Source organism: Chenopodium quinoa, unplaced genomic scaffold, assembly GCF_001683475.1.
Source record: "Chenopodium quinoa cultivar QQ74 unplaced genomic scaffold, ASM168347v1, whole genome shotgun sequence".
NCBI lineage: Eukaryota > Viridiplantae > Streptophyta > Magnoliopsida > Caryophyllales > Amaranthaceae > Chenopodium > Chenopodium quinoa.
In genome coordinates, this window is record NW_018744626.1 from 4707806 (window position 1) to 4735353 (window position 27548).

General features: G+C 32.8%; 1 protein-coding gene across 1 annotated transcript; it reads left to right on the forward strand.

Annotated features, from left to right (window-relative positions):
- The first annotated feature begins 933 nt into the window (after positions 1-933).
- Positions 934-26567, forward strand: LOC110700619. Its single transcript, XM_021878177.1, has 20 exons — positions 934-1258; positions 1356-1425; positions 9628-9670; positions 13602-13679; positions 13761-13842; positions 13931-14013; positions 14489-14546; positions 18236-18346; positions 18724-18781; positions 18953-19049; positions 20635-20670; positions 20984-21120; positions 21950-22020; positions 22123-22176; positions 22570-22712; positions 23601-23741; positions 24891-25121; positions 25268-25327; positions 25580-25840; positions 26418-26567. Exons 1-20 carry the CDS (start codon positions 1054-1056, stop codon positions 26559-26561), a joined length of 2163 nt encoding a protein of 720 aa, XP_021733869.1. The 5' UTR covers positions 934-1053; the 3' UTR covers positions 26562-26567.
- Positions 26568-27548: the final 981 nt, after the last annotated feature.

Here is a 27548-nt window from a genome sequence, read left to right on the forward strand (position 1 = left end):
TACGGAGTACTTATTATTCTGTACAAATTAGTGGACAAAATGCACACATTAGTGTTTGTTTGATTAAACAAATTATGTCTAATCATACTTTCGATTTTTCTATATTTCTCTCTTCTGAGCAATTTTATTTTATTTTTTGTATGTTAAATGAAAGACCTTCTTGTCAAAAATAAAAAAAATGAAAGACCTTATCAGATCGAAAGGTGAAAGGTTCAGAACCCTTTATAACTCAACCCAATCCGAGTTAACGAGCTTGACAATTCGGGAGACTAAGGGAATGGTATGAGAATCTCCTTTCTCTAATTGTTTCTAGTAGAGACTGAACTTATGCTCTGCTTTTCTCTAGGCCATATCAATAGGTCATGCGTAGCTTGATTAAATTAAACAATAAAAATTGAGCTTGGATCAAAATCCAAGCAATGGCTTGTTATACACTTTATTTTTAATTGGTAAGAAGGATGATGACCAAACTTATATCCTTATGATTTTTTTGGTCCTATATTTGCAGGCCATGCACTTGAGACTGTTGAGAGTAGAGGGGGGGGGGGGGAGGGTAAGGGAATCCATATCTCTAAATACCTTTACTTGATAAGATTCGAATTCCATACCTCTTAAGATTTGAAATGAAAACCACCAAGTGTCCAAGTGAGACAATACTTTGTTGGTATCCATTTTTGAATTTGTTACACACTTACACTATCGAAAGTTAAATACAAGTAAACTATTTATTTCCATGAACTCAGTAACAAAGTCCAATTTCTTAAAAAAAAAATGAAACAAGTACAAGTCTAATAATATCCATAATGGACATGAACACTTTTGGGCTTGTGTAATTGTGTTGGGCTATTTAAAAACTATAGTCCATTCAAAATATCAAATGATTAAAATTTTAATTCCTGAATCATGATAATTATTTCCTTATTACTCGTATTTTTATTTTTATTGGAAATATAAAACCCCAAATTGAAGCAACGAATCCTGTATCACTGTCTCCAGAAACAGAGATTCCAGTGAACTCTCTCAACTTCTACTTCGCAACTCCGACCTTCAACAATGGCGGATTCTAACCCTACTTATTCCCAGAAAAGTTCCTCCACTAATTCATCTTCAACTACAGAAAAAGCGCCGAAAAAACCCTCCGAACCCCCAATTTCGTCGCTAATTAAAGCTTATTGGATTCCCGCGACGCTTTTCATTCTCTTCTTCGTCTTTCAAATCTTCTTTCTTCCTACCGCTTTCCCTCCTTCTCATTACGAAGGTACTTAATTTCTCTCTCCTTCATTTGAATTGCGTCGAATTGTTGAATTTTATTATAATTTTGTTGATTTTTTGGTTTTTAATTTGAATTTTTGTAGTTCTTGGAATCAGTAGAGTTAGTTCGATTGAAGAAGTGAAAGAGGCTTATGATAATATAGTTTCCAACTGGTAATTTTCCTCGATTTATATGCAATACAATTATGATTTATGTTACATTGTTATTCATGAATTTAGAAACTTTACTTGTGTATAATTTGATTGTTAATTGCAATATTGCATTGATGAATTTTTGTTAGGTTTATTTTTGTTTTGAATAGTCGATGTGTTGAGTTTAAAGAACATAGCTTTTGTGATATTAGTGAGATATGATGGGGTTTGGATATTATAATGCTGTAGTTTAAACCTGCAATGGTAGCTGTGAAGAATGCACCCTATTTATAATGGTAGGACTTTGCTAAAATATTTATGAGAGCTTGAATTGTATTGATGATCTTGGCTATTATTTATAGCCTACAAAAGATAACTTACACAATATAAACTCTATCATATAAACTTCCATAAATCTATATTAAAATATCAGTAAGATATATTATTATCTTAAATATAATATCATAAGATCTATATGGAAAATATATCACAATAATATATTTTCCTATATTCCTAACACCCTCCCGCAATCGTAACGGCAGTAACACGAATGTTACGATTGGAAATTCGCACTTTGTTGAAGTCGATCGAGGTGCACCTCTCTGTTGATGTTGCCTTCAAATTTTTTTTTTTTTTATTATTATTAAAAAAAATGAACTTTTGAATTGCTACCACGGCCCTTTGCTGACAGACTTGTTGGCAATGAAGAATGCACCCTAATCATAATGGTAGGATACTAGGACTTGTTGGCACTTGGCAATGAAGAATGCACCCTTATCATGAACTAAAAGTGATCCTTTCGTATAGTCATTTTAAAAAATTTTACTCCTCCAAATATGATGTATCTTTTCATATTAAAATAAATATGGTCTGGATATCATTAAGTATTTTTGTAATTTTATTTTATTTAAGTTGTAAATAGAAGAGAGTTATAGGTTGCTAAGAATGGCAAGCTAATTTAACAATTAGCTTGCCATGCCACATAAGTTTTTAAGCTAATTATCATTTAAACCACTTTTTGCTCCAATAATAGCTGTAGGATAGAAAATACATAAAAAGAGCTTAATTGGTGCAATGAGCATTTTATTTTGGCAACTTTAATTCCAAATAAATTAGCTTGCTTTTCCAAGCTAATTGAGTTTTCTAACTCCAATGGTCAAGCCAGTAGCTAGAAAATCACTGAAATTGCAAGCTATTCCCTAACTACAACCATTAGAGTTGCTTTAAGGAGCAAGGTGGATGAGATCCATAGTGAGAGTGTTTGCTTTATTAGTTTTCTTAGGATTAGAGGCCATACTATGTCTTGTTTATTTATATTTTAGTAGATTATGCTTGCTAGGTTTTATTGATATTTGTAATGATGCACTAGAGTTCATTAATCTCAAACATAATGAATCTAGGTGTCGGAATTGAGATTACTTATCTTATTAAATACCCGATAACCATGTAAGTGCCGGAATTGAGATTACTTTTCTTATTCAATACCCAATAACCATTCGATCGTGAGTGGTGGGTCTGCCTCCGTAGGGTGTCACTTATTATCTTTGGTAATTTAGAATGAATCAAGTTTTACACTTTTAATTGGTTATGCTCAACGAGGTTACCTAAAGTATTTAAAACCTTGAAGCAAAATGTAATAATTAAATATGAGATGATTAATTATTCAATTAAGTATTGCAATTAGTAAAGAGTTTACTTACCTTGAAAATGTAATGGTTGATGGTAGGGCCAAAGTTCGGTTAATTATTGGTCAATTATTGCAGAAATAAAGGATTTTAGAATCACTTAATTCAATTGGTATAATTTTATTGAATAAAGTGCTTTAAAGCTACCTAATTAATTTTCTTATGGTGCTTTAATGTTTATTAAACAGATATTGAACTTTGCATTATTTTGTTTGTAGATGAATAGCACTAAGACAACACTAATTTACCACTAAAAATGAAAACAAGGCTAAAATTAAGGAAATTCAAGGATTGGGAAACGGCTTAAAAACGTTTTAAAGAGCCACAAGCTTGAAGCTCGACTCAGCTTATATTCCAATCGAAAGCAGATTTACACTTGGATTTACTCTTGAAAGGCATTCAAAATATGTTTCGAATGCAGAGAAAGTCAGGAACCTAATCTTATTTTCTATTCCAATCCGTTAGGCTAGAAAATTTGAAAACTATGAGCAAACCTTGCTATACAATTGCCTATATGATGTATATAGAGGATGTGTACAACCATTAGGCAAAGACATCATTGATGAGAATGTCGTGGCTCGTGGAAATCGTTAACTTGATTCCCAACTACTCTTGGAATGATTGTGTTAATTATGAGACTTATATTACTCATGGAAAGCTTATGGCCAAGAAACTCATGCTACTCCGTCAGTTAAGATGTAATGATTGAATTGTTTAACCAAATGGATATCTTAGGGAGACTTTTCGATGATATGTTCGCTCATGACACCATACTGTATTAGCTCAGCTCTAAGCTGGTTATAACATTGTCAAGCTTATTCATGATAAAGAAGGCTCAAAAGTCAAACTTGTTGACTTTCTTGTCAATCATTCTAAGAAGTACCTAAAAAAGAATGTATGCCAATGTTACTATTGCGGCAAGTGGTCATACCACACACCATTGTGTCCCCATAATATGCACTTTAAAATGGAAGGTAAGGGGTTACCTAACATTCTCATCGTAAGAAGTTAATCTTACTTCCTCTTTCACATGGGTATTAGATACCGGTTGTGGTGCTCACATTGTGAATGATGTGCAGGTTTTAATAGTGAGTAAGAAGCTAGCGAAGGTAGAAATGATGCTTCGAGTAGGAAATGGAGCAACAATTGCTGCACTTGGTATTGGAAGTTACGAGACCAGATGGGATTTTAACTCATAACTTCCAATACCAAATGTAGCAAGTGTTGCTTCATTTCCTACTTGAAGCATCATTTCTCCTTTCTCTAGCTTTTTACTCACTCTTAAACCTTGCATATCATTCACAATGTGAGCACCACAACCGGTATCGAATACCCATGTGGAAGAGGAAGTAAGATTGACTTCCATTACAAGAATGTTATGTTATGGGGACAATTTGGCGTGTGGTATGACCACTTGCCACAATAGTAATAATGGCATACATCCTTCTTCGGGTGCTCTTCACAAGTAAGTAGACAAGCTTGATTGTAGAGCCTTTATCATCATGAATAAGCTTGACAATGTCATAACCAACATGGAGTGAATACAATTTGGTGTCATGAGCGAACATATCATCAAAAGGTCTCCCTAAGATATCCATTCGGTTAAACAATTCTATCATTTTCAACCATGGATTTTAACCGACTTACTATGTGTAATATAAATCTTATACCTAACGCTGTAAGTCTAGAAGTAGTCGATCTTGGGGATCGAGTTAACAATTTCCACGACATTCTCATCAATGATATCTTTGCCTAATGGTCGTACACGAACTCTACATGCAGCATATAAGCAATTGTATAGCAAGGTTGGCTCATAGTTTACAAATTTTCTAGCGCAACGGATTGGAATAGATGATAAAATAAGGTTCCTGAATTTCTTTGCATCGGATGCCTGTAAATATGCTTTCGATTGGGATATAAAGGCAAGTTTCAAGCTGGTGGCTCTTTAGAATGTTTCTAAACTCCATTTCCCCATCCTCAAAGTTCCTTAATTTCAATTTTGTTTTCAGTTTTAGTGGTAAATTAGTGCTCTCGTTAGTGTTATTCATCTACAAACAAAATAGGACAAAATTTAATATATGTTTAATAAACATTAAATCACCATAAATAGATTACTTAAGTAATTTTAAAGCACTTTATTCAATAAATTGTCCCAATTAAATTACGTGATTCTAAGATCTATTATTTGTGCAATAATTGATCGTATTTTGGCCCTACCATCATTACATTATCAAGGTAAGTAATCGATACATGTTGTTTAGCGTATAAAATTAAAAACCTATCTTTAACGTTAAAAAATATAAACAAGTAATATAAGGATAAAATAATAATACATATAATACAACTATAAACCTTTTCATATATAGAAGAATAAAAGGGATAATTTTTACACTATACGCATAAGATGGGGGGTGTTTAAGGATCATAAACCATAAAGTAAGCGAACCAAGTTATAAGTAGTCTAATATTTACAAGTGATAAACAAGTAACCAACATAGTTTAAATTCGACTCGACTTAACCTCTTATTTCCATTCCTCTAGTCTCATTCAATACTCAGTTTATCATTTAGGTTGCCGGATTTCCATCGCGTACTATCCGTTATTTTGCTTACTAGAACTACTAGAATCTTGCTAAAATATTACCAGCCCAATAAACAACTAACTTTTATCGATCAAACACCACGTCTCACAATAATCTAGCTAGTTTAATAACTTTATAGGCGTAATCTTATACTATCACACATACAAAGATTAAACCTTCAAATTAAACAAACGATCATATGAATTGAATAAATATCAAACTCAATATTAAAATACTTGCAAAGTTAGCGTTCAATAGTTGTGACCAAATTCATGAAAAATCAAAGACAAAATTACATCCAATCAACAAGTATAATAGAATAAGTTTAATCTAATAAACTAAATTATTAAGGGTTAAAGTAGGGAGAACCTTATGAATCAGGAGTATACTAAGGTAGCCGCTACACTCGATCCTCCACTGATTTCGAACACTCGCCTCCAATAATCCTCAATACCGTAGTTTTTCCATCACCCTTGTACTATAAACTCGATTGTACAACCCTTGTGGTTCCGCTTGTTGTGTTTGGGCAGAAGCAATCCCAATTTATACAATTGGTATCGAATTTCATGGAAATCCCAAAAGTAAATCCCAAAATTGGGTGAAAGTGATATGGCAATTAATTGTCAAATTTACCATAATATAAAATTGTAATCTTAGAAAATAATATTTTGCAGCAAATCTTCGGACTGATTGAGAGTTAAAAGGGGAAAAGAATATACTTGATTTTATTTTCCATTGTTATGAATAGTAGAATAAGGCAAGGAGAAGAAGAAGAAAGAGATTCTTCTGTCTTGTGCGTGACCGGGGAAAGGAAATGAGGGGAAAGATGAGTTGTTCTCTTGGATTTAGCTTGGCTCCCACGTGAGGTGAAATTGAGGAAAAGCGTTCGTGGACTTTATTTGCACATTAAGCCAACACTAACTTGCTTCATTTTAGCCCATGTCACCTAATAAGCATCAAACACACTATTAAGTTCAATTATCAATTAAAATGTATTGTTGTTAAATATAACTCATAAAAACGTAATATTGACAATAACTCAATTTAATATATTAAAAAGGACTAAAATAATAAAATTAGGAATAAAAATACGGACAATTATGCACTTACCAGTAACTTCTTTACTAATTGCAACTGTTGTAACTCTTGGTTGAATAATTAATCATCTCATGTTTAATTTTTGCCCCTTCCTTGAAGTATATAAACGCATTAGGTAACATTGTTAAGCATAAACAGTTGAAAGTGTAAAACTTGATTTACCCCAAATTTCCTGACACCTAGCTTTGGCATGACTCATCATTCACGATCAAGGGATTGTTGGGTTTTTAATTGGAAAAACAATCTCAATATCTCTTTCCATGATCCCACTCTTCCACTATTCCTTATATCTTCTTAACTCCAACCATCTAAGTCATATTTTAAAATTAAGATAATTACATTTTTTTTAAAAAAAAAATAAGTGCCAAAATGAGGTTGTTTTGAAGAATTTATCCTTTCACCACTAGTTGCTCCCACTTCATTGCATTTTTTGAATATTATTTTATTAAACTACTATCTTTAAGTTATAGAATTGACTTTGGTAGTTAGGCCTCGTTCTCTTCACCTTATATTTGTTGAATTGAAATTATTTTAGATTGAACTAAAATTAATTTTGCTAAACTTAAATTATTACTGAATTTCTATTATATTTCTTTTTTAAAGTTACTGATTTTTATTAAATTGAAATTATAAATTATTTTTACTAAATTGAAATTTATTTTACTGAACTGTACTTATTACTGAATTGAAATTATTTTTACTGAATATTATTTTTGTAAGTTGAGGTAAACGGGGCCTTAATTTATCCTTGATTGATCTCTATATCCAAATATTGTGTTGTATCAACCTTAAAGTTTAGTCATTTATCTCTATTGTAATTTTGCTTTAAATTGACAAAATCTCATTCACTTCATAGTTTGATTCCATTTATATTAATTTTACAATAGTATAAACTCTTTTATTTATTTATTTATTATTTTTTATTCTAGTCACTTTCCATTCGGGGTCATTCGTTTTTTGTTCTACTAATTTTGCTGTATTCTTTAACATACCCAGAAATCTGTACTCTCTTACTTTAAACAACCCCATTTTTTTTACATTCTCTCTCTGCTATCTTACATCCACTCACATTCTTTAATGTTTGCTAATTTGCATATCTATAGTAAGTGGATAGAACTTAAAAGAACAAAGCTAGTTAAAGTAAAGCTTGTTTCTTACTTCCTCTATTTTAGTAATATTGCAACAACACTATTCATCGCGTTTGTTTGACCACATATTATGATTAATGCGTAAAGTAAAATATAGCCATATGGGGTCTTGTTAGATTAGTCTTGTAAAATATTTTCACAATATCAACTTTTTGTACTTTTTACACTTATATAATTATAGATATTTAACATTTAAAATGTGCTTTAGGATGTGTAATTTCATCCTTGTTGCAATATTTGTGGAATGGAAGAAGTAATAAACTATGAAAATTTTCCCTACATTACCAAAAGTTCAAGGCACTTAGGTCTTTTATTGTCTTCCATGCACATATTTGACCATTAATTAATATATTAAAATATGCATACGTGAAAATTATGCATTATTTAGTTTAAAAAATTAACATTGAGAAGAATCGAACAAATGAATGATCAACTTTATTTTATATTTACCGTGTGAAAAATACTATTCCCGCCGATTCTTTTTGTTCTTCTCATTTGAAATCTTTTGAGACAAAAAAGGCAAAGTGAGAAGAAGTATTCAAAGAAATGTACCAAAATGGAAGAACTAAAGAACTCAAAGGAATGGAGGGAGTGTTATACTACCTCTGGTCCAAATTACTTGCAACTTTGGGGTATTATTTGTGAGATATAAAATATTCCAAAGTTGCGAGTTATTTGGACCGGAGGTAGTATTATTAATATATTATATAATCTACTAGGATATTGTTTTTGTTCCTTTTATATAATTAGTGCTACTCTAGATACACAATTAGAAGAGTTATAGAGAGAGTGCTTATTGGAACAGATGTAAGAAATGTAAGAAAAGAACATTTTAAGTGGGGTGTATTGAATCTTCCATAGTTTTCCTGTCCAACCAGTTCCACTCCAGTTTTGGACATGTGTGTGTACTGAAAGATATTATGAAGTGTATTAAATGTATATAATGTTATAAGAAGACTTAAATTTTTATGGTAATGTAACATGATTTGCTGTCTTAAGGAAAGGTAAAAAATTATGGTTTGATTATTTAGGTCCCAATTGACGTATTATCGGTAGATTTTAAGTTATTCACTCATTAGTATGTCCTTAGTTTTAAAAAGCGCAAGGCGAACCAAGGCGCAAATGGTCCTTGCAGCCTAGGCCGAGGCGCAAGGCGCAGGCGCACGCCTTTTGTATGCAAGGTGCATATACTTAAATATTTATTTCAAATTAATTTTTTACTTTGATTGTACTTAATACCAATTAAAAAGATTCATAATAAATTAAATAACGATATATGTAAAGCTAAGGTAGTCTGAATTTGAAAAAATGATGATCATTCTTCAATTTATAACTTAATCTTAGTTATTTTCCTTGAAGCGCAAAAGGGGCGCGCCTTCCACCTAACTAAAGCCCATTTCCCAGGAGGCGCGCTTTTTAAAACCAAAAGTACGTCCTTTTCTATAACTTCTACATATCACTATCTTACCTATTTATTTTATTTATTTATTTAATTATTATTATTATTATTATTTATTTATTTATTTATTTTTGGGAGAAGTTGAAGTAGTTTAAAGATTCTTTTAAAGGTTTATAGAAACTTTCTTTACTTTTGACCTGGCCCTTGGTGCTATATACAAATGTTATTTTTATAATTTTTTTAAAATAATTTTTTTTAGTAATATTGGGAATTTAGGTTTTAATTTTATTCAATCATTTTGGTAATTTTCAGGAAATCAGGTGCCAAAGCCCCCTCAACTAATGATTTTATCAAGGTTATTATGTCTTCACTTCACTTTCCTTGCTTTATATTATTTGTTAATTAGTGCTTCTTGAAATGTTGTGCTATATTTTAGAGTGAGGGATAGCTCAAGTGGTTCCAGATAGAGAATCCTGGGATCGATTCTCAACCCGCCCTTGTGGCTCTCTAAACAATAACAAAAAAAAAAACTGTTATGCTATACTTCCCCCTTGTCCTCGATTAACTTTTTCAAAGTCAAATTCAAATTCATGATATTTGTTCTTAATTGGTTTCTTTAATTTAATTTACCCATATTAAATTGCCTATTGCTAAGGCATCCTGGTTGAAGTTGATATATCAACCCTTATGGAGATGAGAATAGGGATAAACTTGTGAAGCAGAAAGGATATGAGAAATAATGCCAATTCACCCAATTAGTTACTGTGGCTGTAGTTTCTAATTTGCAAGGATGAAAGGATTGGAAGAGAGTTATACATTACTTTGAACCTATGTTCACCGGACTCGGCTGAAATCCCAAAGTGTCCGTGTCGACACGACACGACGCGGACACGGACACGGAATTCGTGTCAGATTCGGCTATTTGCACTCGGACACTTTAGGCCTGTGTGCGAAATTTTCTTTGACTCCATTGAAACCAGAAAGTGAAAAGGAAAGAGGAGGAGGAGAGAGAGAAAGGCAGGAAAAGGAAATGAGTGGGGCTATTAGAAAGGTAGGGGGTAGGGTAATGGGTATAGGACATATGTCATTTTCAATACCACTTGTTTTTCTTTTGACTTTTTGACTACTAACTTTAACCAAAATTACTTTTATGTGTTACATTACCCAATATTTACAGCAGTAAAAAATTCATTTTAGAGAAAGTACTAGAATAATTATAAGAAATAGTAATCATATAATTATTATTACAAGAATATGATATAAAAATTTAATTTTTAAAATTTATGAGTATTAAAATATTTTGTAATGTATAATTTTTTTTGCAAAAAATAAAAGTGTCGTGTCTCCGCACCCGTGTCCAAATACAGGACAGAGTCCCCGTGTCCTAAAATTTTGGAAATTGACGAATCGGACACTTGGACACGTGTCCATGTCCAACACACATACCCGAGTCCATGTAACATAGCTTTGAACTAGTTAAGGATGTGGATTTTGATGTGAGAACAAATGTTAAGACTTGTAGAGGAGTACAAAGGATATGCTATAAGCATGGAATTAAAAAGCGGCCGTTCCGTTATATAACGGCCGCTTTGTAACGGGTTTGAGACTTACCGTTCCGCAAAAAGCCGTTATATAACGGCGCATTGAAAATCACACCCAACTCGCCGCAACGGCCGTTACGTAACGGTTGAACGGTTGAACGGCGTTATATAACCGTTCTATAATTGTAGCGGCCGTTAAATATAGAAAAGCAATCTTCACACTGCTTGCGAAGAACAGAAAGCCATATATGCCCACAAAATCGATCCGTATTCAACCTAATTTCTAGATCTAAGGTTCGAAAATAAAACCCTACATTTGTTAATTAACAACTAGACTAGCTATAAAAGGAAGAAAGAGAATGGGGCTTTAAGTCGTGGGAATTAGGTGAGCTGAAAGAAGTTTTCACTCCGCCCAGATTTCTTTCCCGATGGTGGCTATTTGCAGGTTCTATTTTCTCTCTCCTTCCTGGTGTGGCTGGTCCTTGCTTGTATTCTCTTTTCTACCTTTTTACCTTTGTTATCACGTGGCCTTCTCTCAATTCTTTCTTTCTTTTTGTTTAATTTTTTTATTAGCTTTTTCTTTCAATAAAATTAGTTTGGACTTTGGAGTACTATATTATGCTGACTGTAGCTCTTATTCTATTTGAGTGTAGCAAAAAATAAAGCCCAAATAATATTCAAATAATTTATAAATGCCATATTTCATATATTGGGCTGTATTTAAAGTACTTATGGAAAAATAGTGAATTATAAAAAAAAGAATTTAAAAGCTCAAAAAATGGCTTATGTGAAGTTTTTGAAAAAAATAACGCCGTGTAATCCGCGTTCCGTTTTATTTGACCGTTACAAGCCGCTTCCGCGACAACGTGTCCGTTACCGCAAACGCGACCGCGACTGCGATTTTTTTCCATGGTAGCATGTGTTTAAGGTTAAAAGAAATCTATCAATTGACAATCATATTTGCATTATTACATAGGTACGATGTTGGCATTAAACTAGGAACATATTAAGATGGGTGTGGTAGACATGTATATGTTTAGATCGATGTTTGGGAAAACCTTTGGGAAATACCAATACGGATAGGAGTAGGAATTTGGATATTCTGAGAATTAGCTATATTTATAAGCATGTGAGACTTCTACTGGATGTTGTGCCTGGAAGAGCATGTAGAACTGGATAGAAGTGAATAGAGTAAGAGAATCTTTGTGGATGGTCATAATAGATACTCTTAGTTCATGCAGCTGGACTAATCTTATTAATGTAAGGCTTTGTGTAATTTATTTATTTTTCTATGGGGTGGGAGGGGGGGGGGGGGGAGGTGTTAGTAGAGACAATTTAAGGAGATTAATGTCTTATGCTGTTTGGCTCATTTCTGTATGCTATTAATAGAACTACAATTTTACAGTAATCTTAACTGGCTTCCTAAGAGCACTCTCACTCATAGGCAGTTTTTTGCCTATGAGAAGTAAGTGATTAAAATAAATACTCCCATACTCATGGTCAATTTGCATCCTCACGAGTAAATGGAGATTTTCTTTGCTACAGTGCAAAGGAAGGGGCTCCACGCAAGGTTAAAAAAAGCAAAAAAGAATACGAAAACAATTAAAGCATGCTTATGGGGTGAGCACCACATGTCCCATGATTTTTTGGCTTTAAAATGTTACTTTCAAATTTTACTTGGCTAATTTGAGTTACTAAAATGTTTTCTTAAAAAAAAAATTACCATCAGACATAAATTTATTTTCTCTCTATAAATACTCTCATTTTGCTATATTTTGACATTCCTTTCGAAAACCACTTATTCTCTACAAAATTCCTTTACTCCATTATCTACTACTCCATACCAAATTATTATTACTATTGTAATTGTTATTAGTAGAATAGTAAATACTACCTCCATTACATATTAGTTGCAACTTTGGAATTTTTTATGTTTTATAAATAATACCCAAAAGTTGGAACTAATGTGAAATAGAGGTAGTAACTTATTTTACTTACTATTCCCTATGTCCTACAATGATATTCCCATTTGAAATCTTTTGACTTTAAAAAAGAGAGGAAATCTTTCAAATTTCTCTCTCTATATAAGAACATAGTCACAGGAGGTCTAGTTTGATTAGTCTTGGTGAGTACATTATTAATACCTAATTTTTAAAAATTTGCTAGTGTAAGATTAAAGATATTTACGGTCAAAGGTTTGCATCGATATACGTATATGGGAAGTTCATTGTGAAACATAGGGAGTATTATTAGTGATTATATTGAAATTTTTATTATTTTTGTTTAAATTAATAAATAGATTATGGTTAATTCGTAGGAGTGAGAAAATATGGTGGGTATAGTGAAAAGTAGGAGAGAGAGTAGTGATTTTTATTTTATTTTATTATTATTTTTTTTTTTTATAATTTTTGCTCATGAGTGGAAGGGAAAAATAATCACCAAAAAGACCATGAGTAAATTGGGTGAGAGAAGTCAGATAATTGGTAGAGAGAATGAAATTATTTATTTTTTTTCTCCCTCATGAATGGCAGTGCTCTAAGGTCTTGGAACTCTGCAAAGTAGAGGAGAAATTAACAACCTATTTAGTGGGACAATAAGTTTGTAAGATTTTTTGTCTATTTCCAGAGAGTATTTTTTATTGGTCGAATGAGTGCATTCGTGCTTAAATCTATGCCTTTGTTCTTTAAAACCAAACCCGAGCAATGGTATGATGCTTTTCTCATTGTATGCGTTCTTTTCTTGCAGATTCGATATGCTTATGAGTTGCTTACTGATCCATTATGGAAAAGAGACTATGACCTATTTGGTATTGATGAGCATCAAGTAGGTATCCTGTATTTGTATACATATTCTTTGGATTGATCATTGTTTTTCTTCTTACACTAAAATTATCTCTGGCTGTAGCATGTTCTGGAAAACATTTTGCAGCTGAATTCTAATAAGGTGTACTCCTCAGTGAACCTTCCTTTACTTGTTGGTTCCACAGGTCAGTTGTGTCTATCCTTTGCCTTCCTGTTGTACATGCCATATAGTGAATATGGATTACTGACTCCAATGATGATTTTGTTATGCAGACTCTCATGATATTGATTTTGAATCCATTACTTCTGGAGATATCCAGTCAATTGTAGGGGGTCAGAGGCCTTGGTTAATTCTGGTGATTGCCTGTATGCTGGTAGCCCGGCATGCCTTATCTCTTGTACTTTTACTGATGGGAACCAAATATTTACTTTCCCTACTTTCTTATAGCCTCCATCTGCATTGTCCTTACTCCTGACTCACTCAAGGGAAATATTATCATGTATGCACTCTAATAGAATTGCCTATAAATTCTTGGCAATAATTGTAATTGTAAATAATACTCGAGTGCCTGAATGACGTTCCTACAATCCTACCTACTTGTATGGAAATTAGATTGATGCTGACCTTGTCCCTTCACAGCAATTAGAAAGCAGAGGAAGCTTATTGGGCCATTCTGAATTAGTCCCTTATAATTTTATAACACAAAGCTGAACTATTGTCAATGATGAATTTATCTACTCCATAATCCATTATCTGCTATACAATGTGAGAAAATTAGATCACTGGTGTAATTCCATGATTTTACTGACATAATATTAGTTTATGTTCAGGTATATTCAAACGGGAGCAATTTATGCAAACAATTTTCAAGCAAATGGAAGAAAATTGGTAAACTTTCCATTTGATACATTAGAACATGTTCACTTTCCTCTTTGATGCTGACTTGTAAGATTAACTGATTAATCAATTTTTGATTTAAATATTTGAGTTACTTCAAATTTTTTATATTGCTCACTATCCATGCCTACAGAAAAGAAGAAAAAGGGGTTTTTCTTTAGGCAGTATAGTTTTTTATTTACTGTCATAATTTCTATACAAAATATGTTTAGATCTTTGAACTGCTAAGTTGCTATACACTGCTATTGCTTAAAAGTAAATAAATAAAACCTCTAGCCTATAAATGTGGTTAGATATTTCTTTAAACTTTGCCTGTAAATTTACATCTTTTTTTTGTTTTTTCTCACCTAGAAGAAAATGTTCTAGTCTGAACTTATTTAGATTTATATCTGGCCCGGCCTATTATATAATTGATGACAAGTCTTAGAACAAATTGCTGCATAGGGTCTTGTTAGAATCTTATTAATGTGTATTTGCCAATTATCTAATACTCACTTCAAAATTATTTGTAATAAAGTAGACGGAAATAAAGTCTGGTCTGTTCTCACTGTTTCAGGTCTGAGGTGGTTTGATTTTAACAAGAATAAGTAGTACGTCTAGCAAATGTTAATTACAATAAAGCTTAATTTGTGTCTTGCTCCTTGTATTAGATTGACTTTCTGGTTTTGTTAATCAATTGAATAAAAAGAGATAATAAAAAAAAAAAAAAAAAAAAAGATGAAAGCTTGAATCTTTGATTACCAATGGCAAAAAGGGCTACAGAATGATAGGTTAATAGCTTTAGGCTATTACTGTCTTTGATAACTTTAGGTAATCACTCTCTTAGTAACTTTAGTTTACCATTCTCTTTCATTCTACATTACAAATCTCATGCCTTCCTACTGCTATGCTGCTTTCAGTTTGTAAAATTTCATGTAGCATGATTATTGTCTTATTTAAAGTGGACAAAAGCAATTATTGTTGTGCCTTAAATGTTTTATATAGTGCTAGGCTTTTTTGCTTTGTCGTTCTTGATGAACATATATTATGTTGCAGTTTTATTATATCTTGCATTAGGAATGTTTCTGGAGGAAGTTAAGGTTTGGACCAAATCAAGCGAGTTGTTATAAACTCTTACCAACGTTTCCGCTGGGGGTAGTTCCCTTTTGGAAGTACTACTGTTTATTGAGGTTGATCCCCCTGCAAATTGTTTGGTGGAATTTCTGTAAAGTCTTAACTCTTTTATTATGGAATTTTTTCTCGAGTTTCTTGCTATTTGGAATATAAATGCTCATCCTAAACATGCTGTTACCTTTTTTGGTTGGGCCTGTACTCTGTAGTCTGTAGTTAAGAAAAAGATGCTGAATGGATATAAATTTAAAAAGAGAATTGATTTGTGCAAGCATTGATGGCTTGACACTTATATGAAGAAAAGTAAGAGATAAGACTGTAAGAGTCGCATTAATCACCTCGTACTCATTTGCCCTTGGGTTCCATCCCATTGTCATATAGCATTGTTTTGGTTAAGTTGGTTTTTTCTTGGCTTGGGTGGTAGCTGATGGTGGAATGCGGAGATGGCTCTGTTGGCCTTTTGTTGTTGATGTGTACCTGAAAAGAAAGAAACCAGCAAATTCCTTGTGGGTAGAGCTTGCTCAAGTTAAAGGCTAAATTTTCTTATCTTGAGGCTATTAATAGTTAGGGGGATTGTGGTGATTTTTGAACAGTGAGTGACGTGTGAATATTCTTGAGTCAGTAGAAGCAATATTTCATGATAGCTTAGAGAATGGTTCTTTTTATTATAGCCAAATTTTGAATTTAATTGTCACTCCTTTGGGGCCTTTTAACATTTTTCTTCATTACATCAATGGAACCCTAAAGTTTTGATATTTGACCTAGGAAAACTATTTTACTCGCTTTGGTTTAGAAATTAAGTCATCATTTCAAGTATGAATTATTTTTTTTTTGGTTAAACTCAAATGGATTTTGCACTAAATTCAGTCAGGGTGTTGGATTTTTTTTTATTTTTATTTATTTATTTATTTATTTTTTTTTTTTTTTTTTTTGTGTGTGTGTGTGTTTTTTCCCTCCCTTTGACTGATATGTTTGATGCTTGTTGCCCCAATCATAACGTGGATTGGAAAGGTCTTAATGTAATGACTACATTTTAGGATAAGCATCCATATCGCGAACTTGTTTAGTAATCCTATGCTTTCTGAGCATTGGATTGAGAGGTTTTGTTAGTTTGAGGATGTGTTTTACAAACATTAAAATAATGAATTTTGTCTTATTTGCAATCTTTTGGCCACGGTTTATGGACTTAATTGGTGTTTTGAAGCTCTTATTGATTCATTGGGGAAGAAGTTGAACATATTATGATATGCAATCATATTTATCATTGCACCCATTGTTTAGGAATAAGGATACTTTATAATACATAAAATAGAAGATAAGAGATGTAAGTTTAAGCCATAAAAATTCAAACCTACAATATACAAATGCAGAGGTAAGAAAATATAATATTTGAATGATATTTTGTGGGTTACAATCCTCGTAGTTCTCTTGATTCCTCTCTCCAACGGCTAGGGTTTTGTTGTGCTTATATGCAAGGAATCAATATTTGGGGAAGGGTATGTTAATCATAGCCTATTAGTGGTAGCTTGGGGAATAAGTTAGAGTTTGTTATGAGAGTTTTTCTATAAATAGGCCTCATTTTAGGAGGAATAAGGATCATGCTGAATATTGATTAGAGTGAAGTTTGTTGGAGAGAATCCTTCCTCTCGAAAGAAGGAGAGTTGTATTGGTTAATTACTCTGATTATCAATACATCATATCAATTGTGCCTTCTATTATCCTGTGTGTGATTGTGTATGCTCTGTTCTGTCCCCAGTTCCTAGCATTATAGTACGATGCCTTGTATACTATGTACTTACAATGTTTTGGAATAGGGAGGAGATGGGGTCTTTGTGACTTATTCCATCTAAGCCTCCTGAAATCCTAGAAATAACCCTCTTTATGTAGAGAGTCGTAGAGTAGAGAGGAAATAATTATAAAATAATTTGCGAGATTATAACGATAATATCTTATTCTTGTATTTTTTTGATATTATCTCCTTATTTACACCCATTTGACACCTAAAAGTTAACAAAAATTTCGGTGTCAACAGTAAGTAAAGAATTATTTGTTCGAGAAAGACAAACCATTGTTTCAACTCCTTTGATCACTTGCAAGATTCGACAAACGATTAATCATGTTAAAATGGGAGCTCCTTCAAATTTTTTGTTGACATCATGCATTTGACACCAGCACACATGCACATGAAAAAAAAACAAAAACTTTCTTAATTTTTATTTCATGGACATATCTTTTTGGCTTGGCAAATTTGCCACCTGGATGTTAGTTTGAATGCTGGTTATTGTTTTCCATGTCTGCAAACTTGTGTTGTTGAGGAACTCTGCCTTTAGTAAGCTGGCCGTACAAAAAGCAAATTCCTGACATTCAAATTTGGGTTCACATCTCATTTTTAGCTAATTGTGCAGTAATTTTTCCACATGCTCCTTGTCTGATGTGTTTGAAACTGTTGTCTGATTGTTTGACATTGATGCAGTATGTCTTCATAACATTTGTCTTAATAACATTTGTCATTTTATTTATACTTCAAAGCAGTTGCGTTGTTAATTTTTGACTCCATACATTATGAGCAGCTACTTTGCTGGGTGAGATTATTGATACTGGTGTAGTGGAGCTCGGGAATATCAAACTTGCCTCTCAACTTGCAGAGAAGAAAGCAACAGGGCAACTTTTCTTCCGAAATGGTAAACAATAATCTTGTAAAGTCATGGCTTCGAAATTAGCTTTACTGGATATGCTCTAAATTTTTTTTGCGATAGATACATGTCACATTAACATCAAGCTGACTCATGTTGTGGAGAAGGTACCAAAATGTTTGCAGCTTCTACTCACTATGGTGGGGCCACTTAGCCGTTGTACTAGTTATCATTTTATCAAGTCTCAGTCTAACATTTAGTCTCTCTTTGCTATATATTTAGTTTCTTTTTGCTATTTTTATGGGTTCTATCAGAATTATAGAGTTAGAGTTCCACTGTCTTCACATATTGTTTGTTAGTCATGCTTTGAACTCTCAAGCTGGATCTATGTTTTTCTTCTAGGCTCTTACCTATTTTGTTTACAGGTCTTCCTTCTCTGATTGCATTTCCTCAAGGGTGTAAAAGTTCCAGCTGTCTTATTAGGTAAGTTCTGAGTCATGTATGTTTGAGTGTTTGACAAATAAAAGGAGTGCTCTGTTGTTACGAAGCTTCATTATTCAAGTGCTGTTAAATTTTCTGTTGGAGTAATATGCCTAGCATTTGTAATTATTATTTTTTGTTCGCATTGGATCATGAGCTTAATATATTTGTTAGGTATGAAGGAGATATTTCGGTTGATGCAGTTACAGATTGGTTTGCAGTAATGATACTGAAGTTACCTCGCATTCCTTATTATACCAAGGACACATTGGTATGTTGATCTTCTTTCATTGTAATTAGATGTTTGACGGCTTCTCATGTTTGTTTATTTAATTATTTAATTTTTTAACTGGTATACCACCTAAAAAGATTTCCAACTTGATACTAAATACCTATCATGGTCCATCAGCATAGAGTTTGCTGATTAAAAAAAAAAGGATGTGATATCTGATATGCATCTACAGTGCCCACAAAAAATTAAACATGAGAGTCAGTAAGTGGAAAAGTGTGGCGTAACCGCGTACCCTACCTTTTCTGCCCATGTGATACGGATTCAATTTGGAAGGGTTAGGGGGTTTAAGGTTGTGTTCCCTTCGATATTCCGCCCATGTGACATGGATCTCTGATTAGTATAGTATGATTCGTGTGCCCTTCCATCTTCTGCCTCTGTGGTATAAATCTGTTAGTACAGTATGATTTGTGTACTTTTTATAAAAAAAATTAGATCATGGTGCATTAAAGGACATTAATTCGCATATATGGTTTTTCATTGAGTGACTGAAGAAGTTTTATTTTTTTAATGATTTTTGTTGTGCCTTGAGTCCTAGGAAGGTCTCAATCATTATCTCTTGTATTGTGTTTGTCTTGATGCCTCACTTAATACAACAACCACAACCAAGCCTTAGTCCAAAAATGATGTGGGTCGACTAACATGAATCGTCATAAGAAAATCGTTTGAAAAGGGATTATAGGAATCCAAGCACTTTAGATTCTTGAAAGGAACACCCCCCTCTTCTCTTTAGATTTCCTTATTAATTTCCATTATCCAATTCTGAAAAATACTTCTAATCTGTTTTTTAAAGCTTCATCCTTGAGTTTTAAAAACAAGTTTCTGTACAACTTAATTTGAAAGGTGTTTAGAGCTCAAACGTTCATATCCAAACACGTACTACATACATTTATGAAATTTCTTAACATCTACTGTTTGCTCGCAAATTAAGGCTATTGGAGAGTGTTGATGTGGTAAATGAGTGAAGAAAAAGGTAGATTAAGTAAGAGAGTATGTGGAAAAAGGTAAATGGGTTTAAGATAGTGGATAAAGTAAGAGAAAGAGTGAGTGCATATGTCATATGTGTAAGTATTGTGGGGCTAGAAGGGTAAGTTAGTAACTTTCTGAAATGGACAATGGGAGTTGTCCAAAACTTTCAAAGCAGAGGTACTATTTACGTAGTATATGATATTTGAGTGTTGGCAACTCTTGTTTTATTACTCCGCAGTATATTTTTTATATCACCATCAACATTACTCCAATGTCTCGGAAGAGGATCCCACCAATGGGTAAAGGGATTGAACTTTTGCATCTTTGCCTTCATGATAACTGATAAGTCTAGAAAATTAAACGATCCAGTTTTTTGCTTTGAAAGTCATATGCATCCAATCTCCCTATGTTGTGTCAATCTTTTGGAGATCGGATAGGTATTAAGCTTGTACACACTGTATTTATGTTTGTATAAAATGAGGTTGTTTAGTTTTCAGTGATATATATTTGTACTTGTAAATGCTAGTATATTTTTCTAGTTACTTTTGTTATGTGCTTGAACAGTTGTATTCTTACCATTTATTTCTCCTATTTCTAGGGACCAAGATTTCTGGCTAAGAGTAGTTATAATAAGGTATGCTCTTTTCCTTTTTATTTAATTTTTTAATAAGATTCTGATTGGATCTAAAAATGCATTTTAAATCATAACAGAATTCTAATGTGAGCATGCTTTCCTTAGTTTGTAGGTAAGGCCTCCCATCATGGAGGCTGCTTGAATACGGTCTGCTTAAATATTGTTCTATGTGCGCCTCATGCTTCTTGATGATCCTTGTAGATTATTGGATACTTGTACTTTGTGCTCTGACGTTTGAGTATTATATTAGCTAAATATGAACATGATTGATGGCTTAATTTGGACTTATTTTGCATATTGTTTTTGGTTCAAGGTAAAAGTCATGTTCTTCTCGGACACAGGAATGCGTGCAACACCATTCATGCGTCAAACTGCCAGGAATTATCAGGATTATGCTTCCTTTGCATGTGTTCTTTGGAGGGAAGATGAATTTTCCTATTGGTCATCTATGTATGTGCTTCTGCCCTTGTACCAAATTTAGGCAAATTGTTTGTATGACTGAAGCCTCTACTTTGCGGAGTTTGCTATATTTTTACTTCTGTGGTCGATACCGAGCTCTAGATTTGTGGTTAGTCTGTAACTAGTGTAATTGCCCATTTGTTGAAAAAATGCTTTGGGGATTGAGGATTGGTGTCAACTGTCAAGCAGATTTTTTTTAAAAATTATGAAAAGTACATATTTGGATAACACGCATTAATACAAATCTAATAAGATCCCATTTGATATATTTTATCTCTATAGATTAGCGTACATATAAGGTACAAGTGGAGTCAAATAAGAAAATCAAATCTTTTTGTATATCATCAGAAAAATAATTCCAATCAGAAAAGTAATTTCAGATCAGATTAGCAAAAATAAGGTGAACTAAACATAGCCTAAGGGAGTATTAATTACTGCATACCCAAATTTAAAATGTTTGTTTAGCCACTGCTATGATGGGTGTATTTTTAACTGTATAATACCAGTCCAAGTCTGCATTTTCTGAGCATCTTGGGCATATTACATAGAAGTGGCTTTTTTAATGTCTTATGTGTTGTTATAACCTTTCTGAACAATAATTTCTTCTTTCATTAGCTACATATCTGCTAATGGGCTGATTTAAGAGATATGTATTAATATATTGCATTTATATCGAAATCTCATTTATACTGCACTTGGGACACTCTCGCATTACCTATTGTTACTCTATAAAATGGTACCGATCTGATGTTCCAGCTATTCTGTGTTTTTTTTTTTTCTATAGGCATAAAGTATTTTTAATTGTTATTGATGATTACAGATATGATGTGGAATCAGCTCCGGCCACTGTCTTTTTGAGGGATCCGGGCGCCAAACCTTTGGTGTTTTATGGTATATACCAATTTCTACTGCTGTCTCGTATCTGTTATTTGATTATTAGTTTTCAAACAGCTTCTTTTACCATCATTTCTCTTCATTCTTATCATCGTGCAGGGGCTGTAAACAGTTCATGGTTTGTGGATGTAATGGAAGATAATAAACTGCACGGTAATGCTCCTGCTCAGAGTTTATTTTCCTTTTTCATTCTTTTAGGTTTTGGTGGTGGTGTATGTATTTGTAACAATTTTTATGAGAGGCTTGTCCATAAGTTGTTTAGCCAATAGCAATACACTTAATGAGAAGGTGTCAACATTGTTGTTTAAAGTTGTATTTCCCCTTTTATGTCTTAATTCCAATCTTTCTAAGCTCATGATTGAACTACATATAGAATCTATATATTCAATAGTTCATTTGTTGATTTACCAATATATCTGCAAAATCTTTCCAATAAGAATTACACTGCTTAGTTTGTGATATATGCTGTAAATTTTGTATACTTGAATGAATATTCTTCTAGGTGTAATATGAGGTATCCTGATGCTGAATATTTTATGTTTCTAGAACTTCCACAGTTGAGGACCATGACATCAGTGGAGTTGGGTTGCGATTCACGTGGCTATTCCCGAGCAGGGGCAAGTACTACGATTTGGTATTGTGTAGTCGTTATTGGAAGGCCAAGCCCAGAAATGAATGAAATGCGTGAGGTGAGTTGTCCACTTTGCAATAAATACAGTTTCCTTTAAAAGAAAGGATGTAATTCATGAATATTTTTAATTTCTAATCAATGTACATCTCTCTAAAGAAGCTTCAAACTTTGTTAAACTATAAATTGTAACGTAAAATGAGATTCGTGCTGTTTGCAACAAATTTGAACAAATGAAAGAAATTTCCTGTAGCCCATGTTTCTACATTTGTTTTGAAAAACTAACCATTGTAATCAAATACTAGTATTTTTTTTTTTACCAAATACATTGTGAAAAATGGAGGCTTGGGCTGAAAACAAGCACATAAGTTCTTGTTTCAAATCTGTATAGGCTTGAAATTTCATGTAATTTCTTGGGGCGGAATGTCTTCTCTCATCCTCTCACTTGGAATTTTCATTTGAAGAGAATAGTCAAGATTTTTCAATCAAGAGGATCTTACTAGTTTAATAGGCTTTTGAATGTGTGCAGGGAGACTAGTATATTTCCTGATAGCGAAAGATAATAGAGAAAATTAACAAAAGTATAGATTTTCAAAGAGAAGCATGGTTTAAGCAAAGACTTAATTTATCTGCATGCTGCTAGCAAGACTTTTGCTGTCTTTATAGAATCTGAGTTGTCCTAATAGTAAATCCACAGACCACTGTATATTCAATGTGTTTTCCTGTCTTAATGAATCCTACAATTTGTTTGATTTGAGTTGTATATCTATATAATTGTGAAATGTGAACTTGTCCAACAGACTTCTATAATAGACTTCTCCAATAAACGAATAAACGATGTTTCATGACTTGTGTTTGTGCACTATCTCAATCGATAAAGTTGATTGTTTTTTTTTTTTTTTCCTTTTTTTTTTTTGACTTTGACTGTTGAATTATTTTGAGGCTTTAGGTTCTGCGCAGGGCCCAACAAAGTTTATCAGAAAAGAGCTATCAGGATGCACCCCATTCCAATGAGTTGGCAGCACATGCAGCAATTGCACTTAAAGAGAAGCGATTAACTTTAACTTGGATGGATGGAGAGGTACAAAAGGTTGGTGTCCCGTCACTTCTCCATTAAATTTTTGTTGCAGCTCCCAACTTATAGTTTGCAAGTCCAGTTGTATGATAACCTCCCTAAGTCCTTTGTGATTAGGTTTTGGGAAAGATACTGCATATATTATCAGTGCCACAATCAAGGTTTCACTATAATTGTATGCTATGATTTAAATACTTAATTATTGATTTTTGTGGGGAGGGGGAGGGGGGGGGGAGCATCGATTGGTATTTGGTACATTTTACTATGTGTCACCTTCATTTGATAGTGACGGGTTTATAGTTGTACACCCACTAGATCTGACCGATTTATTATGATTATGGAAGCTCTATAGACCATTCATAACGGTTATATAGGATGATACTTCTTTTAAAAATTAGTATAATAAGCTCTATAGTAGTCATTTTAAAAATTAGTTTGAAATTATACTTCTTTTTTGCAACAAGCCCTTGTCTGTCAGACATTCAGTTAAGTGTAGTTCTTGCTGTAGAACAATCACTTTTCTCTACCACATGTAATAGTCTAATTGATATAATAAGCCGTTGTCGACCAAATCCTGCAAAAAAAAAATAAATAAAATTAATGAAAAAAAGAGCATAAAGGAAGCTTAAAATTCAAGCTTTAACCATTAAGGGAATACTCCCTCTGATTAATAAAGTGCAGCAGTCAACTTGGGCACGTGTGCCAACAGCTGCGATTTTTTTTTCCCGTCACACTCAAGTCTGACTTGATAATGTTGCCGTGACTCATTAGTTTCAATCATAATAAGCCTTTGGCCTTGTATATGCAGGTACCTATGCATGATTTTGAAATGTATCTTCACTACATCAAATTATAACAATACTTCCTCCGATTTTTAGATGCATCATTTTTTAGAAAGTTTCATTTAGATGCATCTCTTTCATATTTATTCAATAAACTCTCTCTATTTCTCTCCCATCACATGAGTACTTTTTTCTTTCTCTCTATCTCTCTCGTCTTCAAAAATTGATTGGCTAGGAGCTTGCTAATTTTAAAGTGATGCAACTAAAAAGAAATAGATGAAGTAGTATAGTTATGCTTACTGTTTCCTTTTGTATTATTTTTACTATATATATATTTGTTTTAAAAATTATAATTATGCTTGCTGTGATTTCTTGATCTTAGAATTTGTGCATGTTCTACATTGGTGGTGAGCTTAGCTTGGAATGTTGTGGTCCAAGAAGAGGCATTGAAGATGCTCCACAGGTGGTTATGGTGCGTTACATGAGAAATGATTCCGTTGAAGATCCTAAGGATAAAAGATCCCCCTCAAGTTTACTGGACAGTCTTAAAGATGATGTAGATCCTGTGTCTCAACTGGTAGCACGATACAATGGCTCCGCTGAGCCTTTACAGGTCGATTTGTCTGCCTCATAAGTGTTAATTTCAGAAGTTTATTTGTCCCAGAACTATCTTTACTAGGCATTAGAGCCGTTAGTTCCATCCTTTTTCTTCTGAACAATGGTTTTTCAGCACATACTTATTATTTTATCTAACTTCAGATTATTGAATGGATTTCAAAGAATATCAAAGATGGTGACTCAGCAAAACTTCCTTTCTATGTAAGTAAAGTTTGTTTTTGTCCTTTGTAATAGTGTTGTTTGGTGCATTTGGACATTTGTATAGCGCACAGCGGCACAGACATGCATATTTACATGATTCTATGCATGTTGACATGTTTAGAAATTTTGTTCTCTCAGTATGGTGTTATTTAGTATTTAATTTTAACAGGCTCAATGCTCTGACGATGTCTTGCTTTGTAATTTTCTTTTTCCATTTTTGTTTTGCTGATTAAATGTCATCTAAATTGTCAGAGAACAAACACACCTGAGCTTGTTCCCGAGAACTCTGATCCCCTTTGGTTCGTTAGTGGTGAAAAATTTCTTTCCACTAGGAATGGAATGAAACATAAACTTGGAAGAGTCATAGCTTGGTTTCGTGATCTTTCTGGTGATCCAAGGATTGGTCCATTGTTACTTCTTGGAGCATTATTGTCATTTGGTGGAATATGGCTCCATCGCAGTCAGCCAACTCCTTCAAGTGACTCTAGTCAGCGGCAAGAAACCAATACCAAGGTGAGAGTTCTTTTGGGATTCTACCCTAGTTATATTCGTACGGACAACAAAGCCCTAGTTATATTCATAATGCTTAGGAATCTTAAATTGCAGCAGCCAGCAGATATGATCTCTGTTTATGAATCTTTGACAAGTTACATAATAGTTAAATCATAACGACATTTGGCATCACCATGACTAAAAAAATTAAAATAAATAATTAAAAAAAACTAGTGCCTTATTTAACAGTATTGTTAACTTGTGCGAATACTTGTTTTTGTTATTAATCATGTCTGAAATGTTCTTGCTTTGCCTCAAAGTTTCATTTCATTCTTAGCTACTTATTGGAGAACAAGGGTATTAGCTAGCCTATTATGTTGTATTTAGCAGACTTTTAATCGAACTGCCTACTTTTGTTTAGCATATACTGGTCTGAATTGAAGCATTACTACTACATTCTGCTATTGCGTAATGTGGGTATTTTTTTCCTACAATTCATGGTTGTGAAGAGATGATGTGATGTACATTCGGACAAGTCCGCTCATGGTGCTATGAATTTATGGTTCAGTTTTTAATAATCTTACACTCTTTTTAACAGAAAAAGATCCCTAAGGAGTGGAGAAATCGGAGAAGGAACAGTGTAACCGGAGAAATTCCTCCTTCAATAACTGACGTTGAACCGAAAGATGCTTATCAAATGGAATTTTCAGATTCAGACTCTGAAGATAATCACAATAATTAGCACCAATTTTGGAATATATATATATATATATATATATATATATATATATATATATATATATATATATATTTGTGTTTTGTGCGGTTTCTGATGTATGAATAAAACCATTTGTATCTCTAGTTTTGCAATAATAAATTTTTTGAAAAAGTAATATTATAAAATACAGATTACAACAAATCTAACAAACTAGGTTAGAACCCGTACGATGCACGGTTTATATAAAACCTATTTTTAACTTGTACTCCTTCCGTTTTTAAATACTTGCTTCATTTCTCCATGCGCATAGGAGAAATTGGCGAAATTAATAAAATATGGAGGTAGTGGGATTGGTGAAAGAATAAAAAATTGTAAAAAAACAATAGTGGAGAAATTGAAGGTGAGAGAATATGAAATGAATAAAATATGACTCTTGTTGGGTCCATTAGGTGGTAGAAATGAATTAAATATTATAAAAAAAATTAAAATAAAAAATGGAGCAAGTATTTAAAAACGGCCGAAAAAAGAAAATGGAGCAAGTATTTAAAAACGGAGGGAGTACATTTTAATAATAAATTGCTATTATATATAAATAAGAATTACGTATATTTTGTAATTTTAAAACTTATATTTTCATCAAAATTGTGATATAGTATTTGTTCGATGTCGTCTGATTCATAGTTCAACGTAAGAAGTCATTTATTAGTGTGCTATTTAAAATTGTTTCAATTTCCTACGATAAAATGATAAGTTTTAGTTGTAAGGTAGAAGCTTCTAATATTTAAATTTAAATATAGGATAGTTGTACAAAAAAAAAAAAAAAAAACATCCATTGCATTTAGGCGGTAAAATTCTTATCAAGAGAGCGACACGTGGACAGTAGTGATATCATCATTTTCTGTTTTAGTAATAGTTAATAGATATCGTATATGATAATTTGTTTTAGGAATAAATGGTTTATATAACTTTTAAGTGAATGATAAGGGTTGGTGGGTCTTTTTTAAAAAAAAA

What these genes read in the sequence shown, in the direction of transcription:
- LOC110700619 (XM_021878177.1), top strand. Translation starts at nt 1,054, where the DNA reads ATGGCGGATTCTAACCCTACTTATTCCCAGAAAAGTTCCTCCACTAAT. An exon ending in TTTACTTGTTGGTTCCACAG is followed by an intron (nt 13,843 to 13,930) that starts GTCAGTTGTGTC and finishes TTTGTTATGCAG; the next exon opens with ACTCTCATGATATTGATTTT. An exon ending in TTTTCCTATTGGTCATCTAT is followed by an intron (nt 21,121 to 21,949) that starts GTATGTGCTTCT and finishes TGATGATTACAG; the next exon opens with ATATGATGTGGAATCAGCTC.